We start from the raw sequence: 15028 nt of genomic DNA, 5'->3' as shown, positions 1-15028 counted from the left end.
AGTAAAAGCGAAAATTGTTTTTGTTTAACTTTGTCTGACATCTTGTTGTTAGCCCATGCCTAGTTTCTTTACCACTCTTCCCAGGACAGAGAGTTGGTTGGACTAACTCTGGTTGTGCACAAGGCATGTGCAATGTATGGTGAAAATGAGTGTGAGAGAAGGTTTTCTTCCCCTCTCTCATACAGTGCTAGAACCTAGGGTCATCCAATAAAGATTAATGTTGGAAGCCTAAGGATGGGAAAAAGGAAGAACTTTTACCAGCTGTGGCTGGTATGACACCCATTCCTGTCATCAGGATCAGGGTAGGTTGACAACAATAGTCCAGGGACAGATAACTTCAACACTGGGTTACTGCAATTATACAGCCACAAGAGTGGCTGTATACTATAGCCAGCGTGGATTTTTCACATTCCTCAATGTTAAATTGAAAATACCCCCCATGCCAATCTGATGCTTCAAGCTCATTTCAAAACAAACCCTTACAAAATGTATAGTCCTGAACTCAGAAATGCTGGCTTAACAACCGTCTAAATTTTCATGGCAGTAAACAAAACAGTCAGAGAGAATAGAGAGTTCAAAGTCTAAAAAGAGAGAAAAAAACCCCAGAGCCCTTTTGGACTTTTTTCTGTCAAGTGTTCTCATAATCTGTTGAAATTCATTAAAAATCAGCAATGTTGACAGAGTACCTCTAATCCTATTACTGACCTTGCCCCATACTCTGACCTTCATCTTCTGCAGTTTAATTTTTTTAAAAAATGCCTGGCTGATTTTTAATTAATTTAAGAAATTTTGCATTGAACTGAATGATAGTGTTGGGCATGCTCAGTAAGAACCAACTGTCAGTGTTCTAAAAGCCAGACTTACAGCTGCTGGGCTTGCCTAATCAGGGGACCACCCTCACCCAAGACCTTTATTTCACTTGAGACAGTCATGGCTCCCCTAAAGAATGCTGGGAAATGTAGTTTGTGAAGGGTGCGGAGACTCCTCTTCCATTGACAGAGCTCCAGTGGCTAGACTGGTTTAACAGTCACCCACTCTGATTGCAGGTCTGTGAGGGGAACAGGCGTCTCCTTGCAACTCTCAGCACCCTTCACTAACTACACTTCCAGGATTCTTTCAGAGAAGCCATGACTGTCCAGAGTGAAATAAAGGCCTGGTGTGGATGTGGCCAGGAACAAGTTTGGTTTAAATTTGGGTGGGAGGCTGTGATGCCCCTGTATTTATAATACTGTAAATATGGTAAGTGCGGGTTTATTAGAGTATATACGGTAAGTAGACTGAGTGAGAGGGGAGAGTACATGGGCTGGAATGCTGGAGAATGTTGTATTATGATTGGCTGAGCGTTTGAGTGTCGGAAGGTATAAATGAGAAGATGACAGTTGAGAGAGAGTTCTGTTGGTGGGAGTTCTGAGGGAGGTTGGAGTTGGGTTTGTGGGTTGGATTGGATTAGGCGGGTAGTGAGGCAGGTTATTGATGGCTAGAAACATAAAGAGTAACGCAACTTATGAAACCACATGCTTGTTGACAATACCTTTAAGTAATCTTGTTATTGCCTGTGTATATAAATAAATATTTCTTGGTTTACCAGAACGCCTGATCCTTGGCTGGGTTACACAGACCAGAAGGGTGGGCAGGGCATATGCCAAGGTTGGGAAACAGTATCAATGGTGGCAGCGGTGAAGAGACAGTGTAACAGCATCAGGTATCCAGAGCAACCCAGGGCTGTATTCTTTATAGGCACAAAGATACAGGGGGGTTGTGGCCTGCAAGTGCACCCAGACACAAAGTAGCAATAAGCCAGGATGAGACTAAGGCACAGTCTCAAGGCAATATTGTTTTACAGGGAGTGTCTGGTGGTGCTGCCTAGCAGTGGGATCTTGAGAGATCTTTGCTAGAGCCAGTGAGAACCATTTAAAGACCAGGACCCTGAGGTGGGACCGTGACAAGGTGGTGACCACAGGCGGGATCCTAGCAGGTGGCGCCTGAGGTGGGATCCTGATAGGAAGGGTCCTGACAGAGGCTACATGTGCCTGCTATAGAATAAAAAGCTGGAGGAAATGCTGAAAAGCAACGATACTGTTCACAATGTTTTCCTTTTGGAAAGGAAAGGGGCTTCCTCTCTGCCCAGTGCCCACCCACCCAATCTCCTCCCTTCCTTGCCCCTCCCCCAGGTCAGTGTTGGACTATGACCTGGGAGACCAGGGTTCGAATCCTCATACAGACATGAAGCTCATTGGGTGACCTTGGGCGGTCACTGCCTCTCAGCCTCAGAGGAAGGCAATGGTAAAACTACCTCTGAATACCTTTTACCATGAAAACCCTATTTGTAGGGTCGCCATAATTCGGGATCGACTTGAAGGCAGTCCATTTCCATGTTCAAACGTGACTGCACAGAAATAAATCCCATTGAACTCAAAAATCATGCAAATGATCAAACCGACCCTCCCTTCTCCTCCCTCCTATCCCCTCCCTCTTGCCCCTTCCCTCCCCCATCCCCATCCCCTTCCAATCCCCTCCTTCCCCTTCCAATCCCCTCCTTCCCCTTCCAATCCCCTCCTTCCCCTTCCCTGTCCTCCTCTCCTCTTCCTCCTCCCCATGGTCAGTTTTACCTATCTTAAGCGTAATTGCACGGGAATAAATACCACTGAGCTCTATAAGCATGCAAATGATCAAACCTGCCCTCCCCTCCCCCTTCCTTTGCCCCCTCCAATCCCCTCCTTCCCCTTCCCCCTCCCACATGGTCAGTTTTACCTATACTATACCTATCAGGGCTGTGGAGTCGGTACGCCAGACCTTCAACTCCGAATCCTCTATTCTTCTACTGTCCGACTCCCTCATACATGGCAAATGTATATTAACTAGCAATAACAAATTTACTGTAGTAAAATGGTAGCGCAAGACATTTCATCACCAGCACGTGAATCCAGAGCTTGGAAAAGTTACTTTTTTAAACTACAACTCCCACGGGCCCAATCCCTGGAGCTGATGGGAGTTGTAGTTTAAAAAAGTAACTTTTCCAATCTCTGGATTCACGTTGTGATAATGAAATGCCTTGTGCTACCATTTTACTACAGTAAATTTGTTATTACTAGTTAATATACATTTGCCATTTATGAAGGAGTCGGAGTCGGTATCAGAGTTGGTACATTTCTACCGACTCTGACTCTACCCAAAATTGCTCCTGACTCCGACTCCATGACTTCGACACCACAGCCCTGCTAACCATGACTGCATAGGAGTAAATCCCATTGAACTCAATAGGCATGCAAATGATCAGACCTGCCTTTCCCCTCCTTTTCCTCTCCTGTCCTCCCCCTTCCTCCCCCCCTTCCTTCTCCCCTGCTCACCATATACTCAGAGGCACATGTTACTAAATACTTCCCAGCTACACCGGAAGGGATTGTACTGTGAAAGCAACCCAAATTGTGTTTGCATTTTGACAAATTTGTAGGGCAGTACAATAACTCAGAGAGGTCAGGTCTCATGCTCTCCTGGTGCATTCTCTATAGCTGCCTAGTTTCCCTGCTTTTTAAAGTTTGATAGAAATATCTGTGGGCTATAGGTACGTTCTTAAACCACAAGGTTTTTTGCCTGTTAGTGAATATACTCACGTGGGGCTTTTCTTGTAGTTGGTCTGGAAACTGCAATTAGTGCAGAATACTGCATCAGAATGCTGATGGGAGTCAGATCCTACTAGCATATTACATTTCTCTTCAAAGATCTGCACTGGCTGCTTATTTGTTACCAGGCCAAATTCAAGGTGTTATCATTAGTGTAGAAAGGCTTTAACAGCTTGGGACAGGTTTACCTGAAGGATCACCTTGCCACACATGCACCGACTTCGCTTTGATCTGCAGAGCTCACACTTTTACAAGTACCATATAATGTTTGTTCTGCATTTATTAGGAATCTATCTTTCAGTGCTTTGGAACTCCTTGCCTATTAACATTAGGCAGACATCCTTGTTATAGTTTTAGACACCTGCTAAACCCTTTTTTTAATTTAGATGAGTCTATCCAGATCTAATTTAGTATTTGCTTTTAAAGTTTACTGAATTTATGTGTCATTTAAAATTATTTCAGTGACGTATACAGTTTGAAGGTTTTTTAATTAATCAGTTTATCATTTAGAAAAAACATAAATAGTTAAATTGTAGAATTTGCTCTCAGAAGATGTAATAATGGCCACCAACTTGGACAGCTTTAAAATGGAATTAGCCTTACCCTCCATGAAGTTGTCTACCAATGGGTACTAGGTATGACAGCTATGAAACAGCCTTGGTCGCTCTGGTGGATGATATGAGGAGGGCATTAGATAGGGGAGAATTCACCTTTCTTGTCCTCCTGGATCTCTCAGCGGCTTTTGATACCGTTGACCACGGTATCCTGTTGGATCGCCTGGAAGGACTGGGAATAGGAGGCACTGTTCTACGGTGGTTCCGTTCCTTTCTCTCTGACAGGCATCAACAGGTAGCATTGGGAGATGAGGTTTCAGACCCTTGGCCTCTCACTTGTGGAGTGCCACAGGGTTCTATCCTCTCTCCCATGCTATTCAACATCTATATGAAGCTGCTGGGATCCATCATCAGGAGATTTGGGCTGCGGTGTCACCAATATGCAGATGACACTCAGCTCTATCTCTCGTTTAAGTCCTCATCAGAGTTGGCTGTGGAGACCATGTCCAAGTGCCTGGAATCCGTGAGTGGATGGATGGGAAGGAACAGGCTGAAGCTAAATCCTGACAGGACCGAGGTGCTGCTTGTGGGAGACAGAGGAAGGTTGGGTCCTGTTGACCTGAGGTTTAATGGGGTACAATTACCCCTGAAGGACCAGGTCCGCAGCCTTGGGGTTGTTCTTGATTCCAGGCTGTCCATGGAGGCTCATATTTCAGCAGTGAGCCAGGCAGCCTGGTACCAATCACACCTCATACGTAGGCTGCAACCCTACCTCCCTGTTCATCAGCTCCCACTGGTAGTACATGCCCTGGTCACCTCTCGATTAGACTACTGCAATGCGCTCTACGTGGGGTTACCCTTGAAAACGGTCCGGAAACTTCAACTGGTACAGAATGCGGCGGCTCGTTTACTTACAAACAGTCATCGCCATGATCATATTACGCCAGTATTATTCAATCTACACTGGCTTCCAGTAGTTTTCCGGGCCCAATTCAAGGTGTTGGTGTTAACCTTTAAATCCCTATACGGTTTCGGCCCAGTTTATCTGAAGGAGCACCTCCAGCATCACCAATTATGCCGCCCGACAAGATCAGCCACGCAGGGCCTTCTCTCAATCCCACCAACAAAAGCAGCTAGGTTGGTGGGGACTAGAGAGAGGGCTTTTTCGGTGGCGGTCCCCACTCTCTGGAATTCCCTCCCGTTCGAACTTCAGCATGCCCCTTCCCTGGATACCTTCCGCCGAGCCTTAAAAACGTGGCTGTTTGGACAGGCCTTTGGGACCGCCGGGATGGGCTAATTACATACTGAATGCCCGTTGTTGTGTACTGCATATGTTATTTTTGTTACTGCTGATTATATTGTATTTTATTGTAATTATTGTATTTTATTGTATTTTATTGTAATTTAATATGTACGTCGCCTAGAGTGGCTTCGGCCAGATAGGCGACCTAAAAATTAAATTTACATTTTTACATTTACATGTTCTACCTCCGGTATTGTATGTCTCTGAATGCCAGTTGCTCTGGCATGTCTCTGAATGCCAGTGGGAAGCATGCTGGTCTCCCTTGTGGGCTTTGCATAGGCATCTGATTGGCTACTGTGGGAACAGGATGTGGAATAGATGGGCCTCTGGTCTGATCCAGCAGGGCTCTTCTTAAGTTACATAGAGTCATTCATTCATTGGCAATCACTTGTGGCCAAGTAAGATTGTCTTCCAAGATAAGGTCTTTGCTTGGAAGACGCCTGTGTGTGAATTTGTTTTATGTGGGGAGATCAGTGCATGACGATCAACACACAATCTTGACAGAAAAAGGCTTTGATCCAATGACATGGATACCACGACGATTGGAAGTCTTTTATCTGCTGCAGCCTTCATCCGCCTTCACAGCCATTGTAATGTACACATTGTTATCCTCCACCTCTTCTGCCGTTGAGGACTTTCTTGGATCGTTCTTTGTCTGGTTCCTCTCCCTTGACCTTACTGCCATGGGTGACCCTGCTGGGAGTACATGACTCCCAAAGGCATCACTCACAGGGTTCATTGGAACACGCAAGCCCACTCACCACAACAAGGGCTGATTAGTGGAAGTGGCCAGGGAACAAAGATATCCACTTGGTGGCAGTGATGAGGATGAAAGGAGGAGGGGCTGGTTTGCTAGCCACACCTCACTTTCACAGTGCAAGCCACAGCCTGTGCTGTCGTGGGCAATTACTTCTGAGCATACATAGAACTGCACTTTTAGAATGATTTCACATTGTTTTGGGTAGGTATGTTGTATATGCTGCAATCTTGAGAACTCTTACTTTAGAATAAGCCCCACTGAACGTTGAAGTTATCACGATTTAACACCAAATAAACTTGGATATAATTGGGTTGGTAAATATACTTAATCATGTAAGATTTTATTATTATTTAGATTTGTATTATGTGCGAGATCTGTCTGTTTTTCCATCTGAAATATTTTTTTAATCTTAGAGTTGCCAATTTTTATTGGCCCTCGCTCCTATGTTTAACAGTAGCTTGATCTGTAGATATTCTCAGGTGATCTCAGGATGTCCTGATTTCTGCAAATCAAGCTACTGTCAATAAAAGGCACAGGATCAGACCATGTTCTGTTTTTAGCCAGTTGGCAATCCCATCTTGTGTTGAGAAACCAATACATTTTATACTTTTTTAAAAGTAAAAATAAAAATAGACATGTTTTTTCCAATTTTAAATTCTTAAAGCAACAAAATGGATAAAATTATATAATCTGTTACTGATTGGTTCCAAGGCATGGGTAATCCAACTGCAAAGGAACTAGGAAGCTGTTCTTTGCAATTTGCCAGAACAGCCTCTTTCAGACTGAATATACCACAAATCCTCTTTGGGGCACAAGACTGTTCATTTTTAGATTACATTCCTATTTGTAAAGTTGCAGCTACCATACACGCAACTGAATCCAGGAGCTGATAGAGAAACTGTACACATCTTTAATAGTTTCTACAAACAGGAATTGGAGCAGGTGTAGCTTATTAGGTGAAAACCAAAACAGGTGTCTGGACGCAGTTTGGGGACAGATGTGAGCAAAGAAGCTGCAATGTAATCCAGATAAATTGGAGGTGCTCTGGGTTGGGAAAACTGTGATATAGATGGAGATTTGCCTTTGGTTCTGGCTGGGGTTGTACTCTACCTGAGGAGTTGGGTACACAGTCTGGGAGTCTTCCTGGATTCAGTGTTGTTCACAGAGGTTCAGGTCACATTGGTGGTCAGGAGTGCTTTTTACTCACTTGAGGCTGCAGGTAGTTAGCCTATCTAGGAAAAACCTGGCCTTGCTTCAGTGACACGTTTTGTTTACATCCAGACGAAATCACTATAGCTCTCTTCTTAGGGAAGTATGCATGGCCCCTATTCCCAGCCTTCGCGTAGTCCATAGACACTTTTATTCCAGTCTGTCTGTAGGTAATTTTAATGTGTTGTGCTTTAAAAGGCCTTTTACCACTGCTGCTTCCAACTTATTTGGATTCATGGACTATTTTATTATTTTTATTTGTAACATTTTGTAGACTACCTTGTGAGGGCAGTGTCTGAAATCTTTTAAATAAGTAAAATAAAAAAATCATGCTGGTGTAACTTCCATCTTCTGAGCAATTATCCAAGATTATGGAACCTTTGGATCTGGTAATATTAGGAACAAAAGATATATGAAAAAACTCTGTATGGAAAATCAGAGGCATATAGATAGGGAGGACTATTTTATGACAGTTGAAGGTAACACATGTGAATTTCAGGAAGAAACCTCAGTCTCTTACTAAAAATAAAATCCAATGAAGAATACAGCAGCTCTATTATAGTGGGGAGACCAGGATCAAATTCTCACAATGGCCAGGAAACTCACTATGTGATTTTGGGCCAGTCACTATCTCTTAACAGGTAGAGTTGCCAACTTTATGACCAGCCTAAGCTCCTATGCCTTCAACAAGCAGCATGGTCTGTAGAAATTAAGAGGCCTTAATACTTATCTCCATGCTTCATCTGCTGATTTCTACAGATAAAGAATCTGTTAAATAGCGTGAAGCCTTTTTTCTTCTCAGTAAGCAGTGCTATGCTCAATACTGTGAGTACAACACGGCATAATCCTTGAGATCTTCAGAGAAAGAGTAGACACAGAAGACCAGAGATGGGAAACCTGTGGCTCTCCTCACATTGTTGGCCTCTGTCAGGGACAAATGGTTCCCTCTGCTTCACTATGCATAAACATAGGTTTAGGTATCTGTGCGTCTTTCATTTTTTGCTGCCACGAATTCACTTGGAAAGCTTTCAAAACTTCCTAGTAGTTGGTATAGTAGGCTTCGGCATGAGATGGACACTAACACTAAAGGCAAGATAAACCTTAAACTAAGATTGTTGGTTTTTTTTAAAAGGGATACTATTTACAAAACAGAATACTGATACTTTTAGTTGTTTGTTGACAGTTTTTAAAGACTCAAGAGACACCGTTGCTGACACCTGCCTCTAACACAATTGGGGACAATCTGCCTCTGTACCCCGGAGCTCCTCTGTTGCCCTACTGTGGACAGTTTATCCAACATTAAAAACCCACTTGTGTCACCTTCCTCTGGTAAGATCTTTACATAGGGCAGCCTCTAAAACCAAGTCACTGGCTCCTTTATCCTGATCTTCCCCAGAAAAGTATTACCAACACACTGGGTATTAATATACAGGTCTCCTTCCCCCCCCCTCAACTATTCTCTGGTCTTATTCCTCACACTAGACTCATAAACCAACTCCTTTTCTTCTCAGCTCCCAGCTCTCCTTCCTGACAATTAATTTCCAACTGACTGGAATCTCTAGCCAATGGTGTCTCCCAGATCAATCAGAATGGCCACTGTGGGAGCAGGATGCTGGACTAGATGGGCCATTGGCCTGACCCAGCAGGCTTTTCTTATGTGCTTATCAGATCCAGGTCCTGCTTAATAAATTCTCAAAGCGATGGTGCCTCTCTCCCTGCACACCTGTCACCTAGCAGTCACTGCTCAGCAGGCCTGTAGCACCACAACAATACAAGGCCCCATGTCATTCAGAGCTCACAGAATAGATTCTTTTCTACAAACATAAACAGGCAGATATACAACATTTCTCCACAAACTAATTCCCATCATCCCCAGCCAGCATGGCCAGTGGTCAGGGATGATGGGAGCTGTTGTTCCACAACATCTGGAGGACTGCAAGTTCCCCACCCCATACAGGCTTGCATAATGCACTCACACAACCCTCCACGTTGCACACTCAGACATATCATTTATAGAAAGAGGGTGCCAATTTAGGGGTACTGGGGGACTAACAGGGCTTTTGACCCCCTCCCGTATTTTTCAACAAAGGGAATACTCTCTCCCACCTTGATGTCTCCACTGCACCACCCCTTTTAGACTCCCTAGGGGTCTACATGCAGGGACCCACTTTATCCATATGGAAATGAACATTACAATTAATCATTAGTAATCTGCTTTCCCAACGGCATACTTGGAGTACTAAACTAGTGTAATCAGAAACCCATGCTTACACTGCAGCCCTAGAAATCTCTTGGATGTCCAACTCATGTTGCCTGTCTTACACAATGAATGATTTCAATGTTAATACATTGGCAGGTTAATACATTGGCCTACCCTAATTTAATTCCTTGTCTATTAGTGTGAAGATGCTGCTTTTCTAGATCGGAGTGGAGAACATGTATGTATGTATGTATTTAATTTATTATTTGATTTATATCCCACCCTTCCTCCCAGATGTTGCTGGACTACATCTCCCCAAATCCTGGCCCATTGGCGTGCTAGCTATTGATGAAGTAGAGTGGAATGTTTACAAACATGATGAAAGGGTAGTTGAAAAAGGAGGTTTGAGGAAGCCTTAAGACAATTTAGTTCAAGTTAGTGTCTGAACCAGTGGCTTCTAGCTCACTATGAGTGCAGCTGAATTGTACCAAATCTTTAATACAAGCTTAATAGTAAAAAAATACTCAAATAAGTATTCCTTAACTCTGGGCTTTCATTATATTTGTTCAATTCCAATGTACTTGCATGCAACACAGATATGCTTTCCTCTGTGAAGGTTGTTTTATATTCAGCATTTTTATTTATTTAAAATTTATTGAAAATTTTATTTATTCATTTATTTTATTACATTTGTTAGTTGCTTTTCTACACAAATTTGTGCACTCAAAGCAACTTAGAATTAATAAAAATTAAAAGTAAAGTAAAGATCTCTCTCTCTCTTACAGTATATATGGCGGTGGAGCACTCTTCTACACAACAGAAGCCCTCAAAAGCCTTCCAAAGTTAAGAACCAAAAGCCTGGGAGAAGAGAAACGTGTTTGCCTGGGGCTTAAAGATGCGCCAGGTGTACCTCCCTGGGGAGAGTGTTCCACAAACAGGGGGCCGCCACTGAGAAGGCCTGTTCTCATGTTGCCACTGTCTGCACCTCCTTTGGAGGGGGCACACGAAGAAGGGCCTCTGATGTCAAAAGCAGAGTCTGGGTTGGTACATACAGGAAGAGGCGGTCCTTGAGGTATTGGAGTCCTGAGCCACAAAAGACTTTATAGGTCAAAACCAGCACTTTGAATTGAGCCTGGAAAACAACTAGTAGGCAGTGCAGTTGTGCCAGAATTGGGTTTATGTCCTCAAACTGTTTTGCCCCAGTCTGCACCAACTGCAGTTTCCGAACTGTCTTCAAAGGCAGCTCCAAGTAGAACACATTGGTTATAAGTATAACACTCAACCACAAGTAAATCTTTTCCATATTTACACACACAGTACAGCGCAGACCATTTCCTAATTTTTAAAGTAGGGACATTTCCCTTTGCTGTTCAGGTGGCAATGTTCTGAATAATATCCTATGTTAGCTTACTTGTACTTTAAACTTAGTTGACAGAGAACCACAAGAACTACGGAGTGAAGTCAGAGACAGTATCAGGGAAGAATGCAAAAAGACAATACCTCTAGTTAAAAAGAGAGAAAGACCTCAATGGATGACTGAAGAAACTCTTAAAATTATTAAAGAGAGAAGGAAAGCAAAAGCGAAAGGAGATAAAACACAGTAAGAACCCTAAATGCAACAATACAGCAACTAGTACGTAGGGACAAAGAGAACTATTACAATAGCTGCTGTAAACCGCCCAGAGAGCTTCGGCGATGGGGCGGTATATAAATGTAATAAATAAAAAGTTATTGAATAGAAATAAGAGAGGACAAAAGGGAAGAACAAGAGCCCTATTCCAAAAAATTAGAGAAATTAAAGGGAAATTTAAACCAAGAGTAGGGATGTTGAATAATCAACAGGGGAACACAATGACTGATCGAGATGAAATAAAAGGAAGATGGAAGCAATACACTGAAGAAATCTGTAAAAGAGATGCCAGGATGACAGATTCATTAATGGTGGAACCGTATGACGAAGAACCAGAAATTTTAGAATGTGAGGTGAAAGCTACTCTTCAAATACTTGGAAGAAACAAATTACCAGGAACAAGTGGCATACCAATAGAGTTGCTACAAGCTACTGAGACTGAATCTGTCCAAAGTTTGACAAAAATTTGTCAAGAAATATGGAAAACTAAACAATGGCCCACAGACTGGAAGCATTCCATATACATCCAAATTCCAAAGAAAGGGGATCCCAGGGAATGCAGTAATTATCGAACTATTGCCTTAATATCCCATGTAAGTAAAGTAATGCTCAAGATTCTACAATAAAGGCTCTTACCATATATGGAACGAGAAATGCCAGATGTCCAAGCTGGATTTAGAAAGGGAAGAGGCACCAGAGATCATATTGCAAGCATACGCTGGATAATGGAACAGACCAAGGAATTTCAGAAGAAAATCGCCCTATGCTTTATAGATTACAGCAAAGCCTTTGACTGTGTAGAAGCTTTAAGAAATGGGGGTGCCACAGCATCTGACTGTCCTGATGCGCAACCTATACTCTGGACAAGAGGCAAGGACAGAATATGGAGAAACCGATTGGTTCCCAATAGGGAAAGGGTATGAGACAGGGATGTATTTTATCACCCTATTTGTTTACTCTGTACGCAGAACATATCATAGGGAAAGTGGGACTAGACCAAGATGAAGGTGGTGTGAAAATTGGAGGGAGAAATATCAATAATTTGAGATATGCAGACGATACCATACTACTAGCAGAAACCAGTAATGATTTGAAATGAATGCTGATGAAAGTTAAAGAGGAAAGCACAAAAGCAGGACTACAGCTGAATGTCAAAAAGACTACAGTAATGACAACAGAAGATTTATGTAACTTTAAAGTTGATAATAAGGATATTGAACTTGTCAAGGATTATCAATACCTTGGCAGAGTCATTAACCAAAATGGAGACAATAATGAAGAAATCAGAAGAAGGCTAGGACTCGGGAGGGCAGCTATGAGAGAATTAGAAACGATCCTCAAATGCAAAGATGTATCACTGAACACTAAAGTCAGGAACATAGACCATGGTACTCTTGATCTCTATGCATGGATGTGAAAGTAGGACAGTGAAAAAAGCAGATAAGAGAAAAATCAACTCATTTGAAATGTGGTGTTGGAGGAGAGCTTTGTGCATGCCATGGACTGCGAAAAAGACAAATAATTGGGTGTCAGAACAAATTAAACCAGAACTGTCACTAGTTATTGTATAGAAATAAGAGAGGACAAAAGGGAAGAACAAGAGCCCTATTCCAAAAAATTAGAGAAATGAAAGGGAAATTTAAACCAAAAGTAGCTAAAATGATGAAACTGAGGTTATCATACTTCCCATCATAATGAGAAGACATGATTCACTAGAAAAGACAATAATGCTGGGAAAAACAGTAGAAAAAGAGGAAGGCCAAACAAGAGATGGATTGATTCCATAAAGGAAGCCACAGACCTGAACTTACAAGATCTGAACAGGGTGGTTCATGACAGATGCTCTTGGAGGTCACTGATTCATAGGGTCGCCATAAGTTGTAATCAACTTGAAGGCACATAACAACAAAAAAACCCTATTGTAGGATATGTATCTGCATAAATATACTTAGAATTGGGTTGTTATAGGAATTATGCCACTTTAAATGTTTAAAACAAACTGTATTTCAATCCAGATACAAAAGTGATGTGTTGAATACAATAAAGGATTTCATGCACTTTCCATGAAATTTTCAGAGGTTGTTTCGAAACTAGCTGGTAAACAACCGCACATCCTTTACCTCCAACGCATACACACCTGAGATCGAGGGGAAAGTTACCACTTCCACTCCAAACCTTATGCAGGTTTACTCAGAAGTAAGCCCCACTGAATTCAATGGGGTACTTCTCTTTAGGAGTTTTGTTTGTGAAACATGTAAGTTTGAGTCTAAGGTCCCAGAAAAAAAACAGAGCAAACTTCTAGGTACACATGCACTACCTCTTTCCAGGAAAAGCATGTGGGCCAGTCTACCCCCTCGCTTTCGCGCGCACAGCCGCCTTACCGCACTTCTTCACCAGCCAGTACCTGCGAACAACTTCCTCCGCCGCCACCCGGCGTCGCCAGCCGTTTCTTCTTAGCGGAGCTGCCGTTCCCAGGGCTAGAGGGACGCTTTTTGCCGCGAACCACTGTGGCTCCTGCTCCTGGTCCAGGAGGAGCAGCAGGCGAGGGCGCTGGCGGTGTTGGTGCGGTTGGCGGGGAAACGACGTCGCGGATTAAAGCCGCCATTGTGACGACGATCTCCTAACTGTCGTCAGAAAAATCCTTCTTCCTCATTTCGTCAGCTGGCTGTCGGCGCATGCGTACTGCGGGCTGGCTGTCCTAATGGAGATGGCCTGGTTCTGTTACAGTACATAAACCCAGCAAGATCAGACCAATGAATGGTTCTTCTTATCCAGCACCGTGCTTCCTGTAGTAGGCAGCCAGTTGTTTCATGAAAACTTACAGGCAAGGAGTTAACAAGCAAGCAAAAGCTCTTCCGTGTTGTTTGTTTCACAGAAACTGGTATTCAGAGGTATACAGCCTTCAGATATGGTAAATGAAATAAAGGTGTTGCCCAGCTGTGGATTATGAAAGGTCCCCACCCCGAATATGGCGATTCTTCTTTAGTTGTAGTGAGTGACTAATAGCTGTTGGTAGACTGGTCCTCCATGAATTCGCCTAATCCCGCTTTCAAAACTGCTCGATTCAGTGGCCAGCACCACGTTTCATGAGCGTAACTTCCATATGTTACTTATGCAGATGCTATTTGAGGGGCGTTAAGTGTGACGACCGGCATTAATGATCCCTTGAACGTGTCCACTTGTCATTTAGTACCCCCCCTCCCGAGATAGCTGCTCACGAAGCAGTAAATCATGGCAGCAAATGAACAAAAATTGCAGATGCTGATAGCGGCTTATTCAGGAAAGTGCCATATGTGTTTTGAGCAGAGATCTTTGTCAGAAGCAGAATCTTTACAGTCTCATTCTAATGCAAAAGGTGTTCTGTGACAGTTTAGTTACTGTGTTCACCAAAGTGTATGTACGGCAGCCACAAATGCCAGGTGAAGAGTGATTTAAGTTATGTGAGTGTACATGTCTACAGCCCATGTGGTATGAGCAGGTTTGCGTGCTTGCTTGAGCAGGCAGAATGCTCGCTCCGGCTGGAGGAATGCGGAACCTTCCCCCGTGCAAAGCGGTCTTGCCGCCGCCGCTGTTACCGGCGCCTTTGGAGAAGAGATGCTGAAAGGAGGGCGGGCGAAAGGACACCACCGTGCCATCCCCCCACCCCACCCCTAAGTTCTGCTAGCCCCCTGCCCTCAGAGCAGGGTGGCGGCGGCGGCGGCGTCCTAAATGAAGCATCCCTTCCCAATCTCCAATCCTTCCCTCTCCTCCCT

General features: G+C 43.4%; 1 protein-coding gene across 1 annotated transcript in view; it reads right to left on the bottom strand.

Annotated features, from left to right (window-relative positions):
• Positions 1-13976, bottom strand: part of INO80C (INO80 complex subunit C) — a 44202-nt gene extending 30226 nt beyond the window's left edge. The window contains exon 1 of the mRNA XM_061590089.1: positions 13681-13976. Within this exon, the coding sequence (XP_061446073.1) occupies positions 13681-13881 (201 nt within the window). The 5' untranslated portion in view covers positions 13882-13976. The remainder of the gene's footprint in view (positions 1-13680) is intronic.
• Positions 13977-15028: the final 1052 nt, after the last annotated feature.

Source organism: Rhineura floridana, chromosome 11 (genome assembly GCF_030035675.1).
Source record: "Rhineura floridana isolate rRhiFlo1 chromosome 11, rRhiFlo1.hap2, whole genome shotgun sequence".
Classification (NCBI taxonomy): domain Eukaryota; kingdom Metazoa; phylum Chordata; class Lepidosauria; order Squamata; family Rhineuridae; genus Rhineura; species Rhineura floridana.
This window is presented reverse-complemented; position numbering and strand designations above follow the sequence as displayed.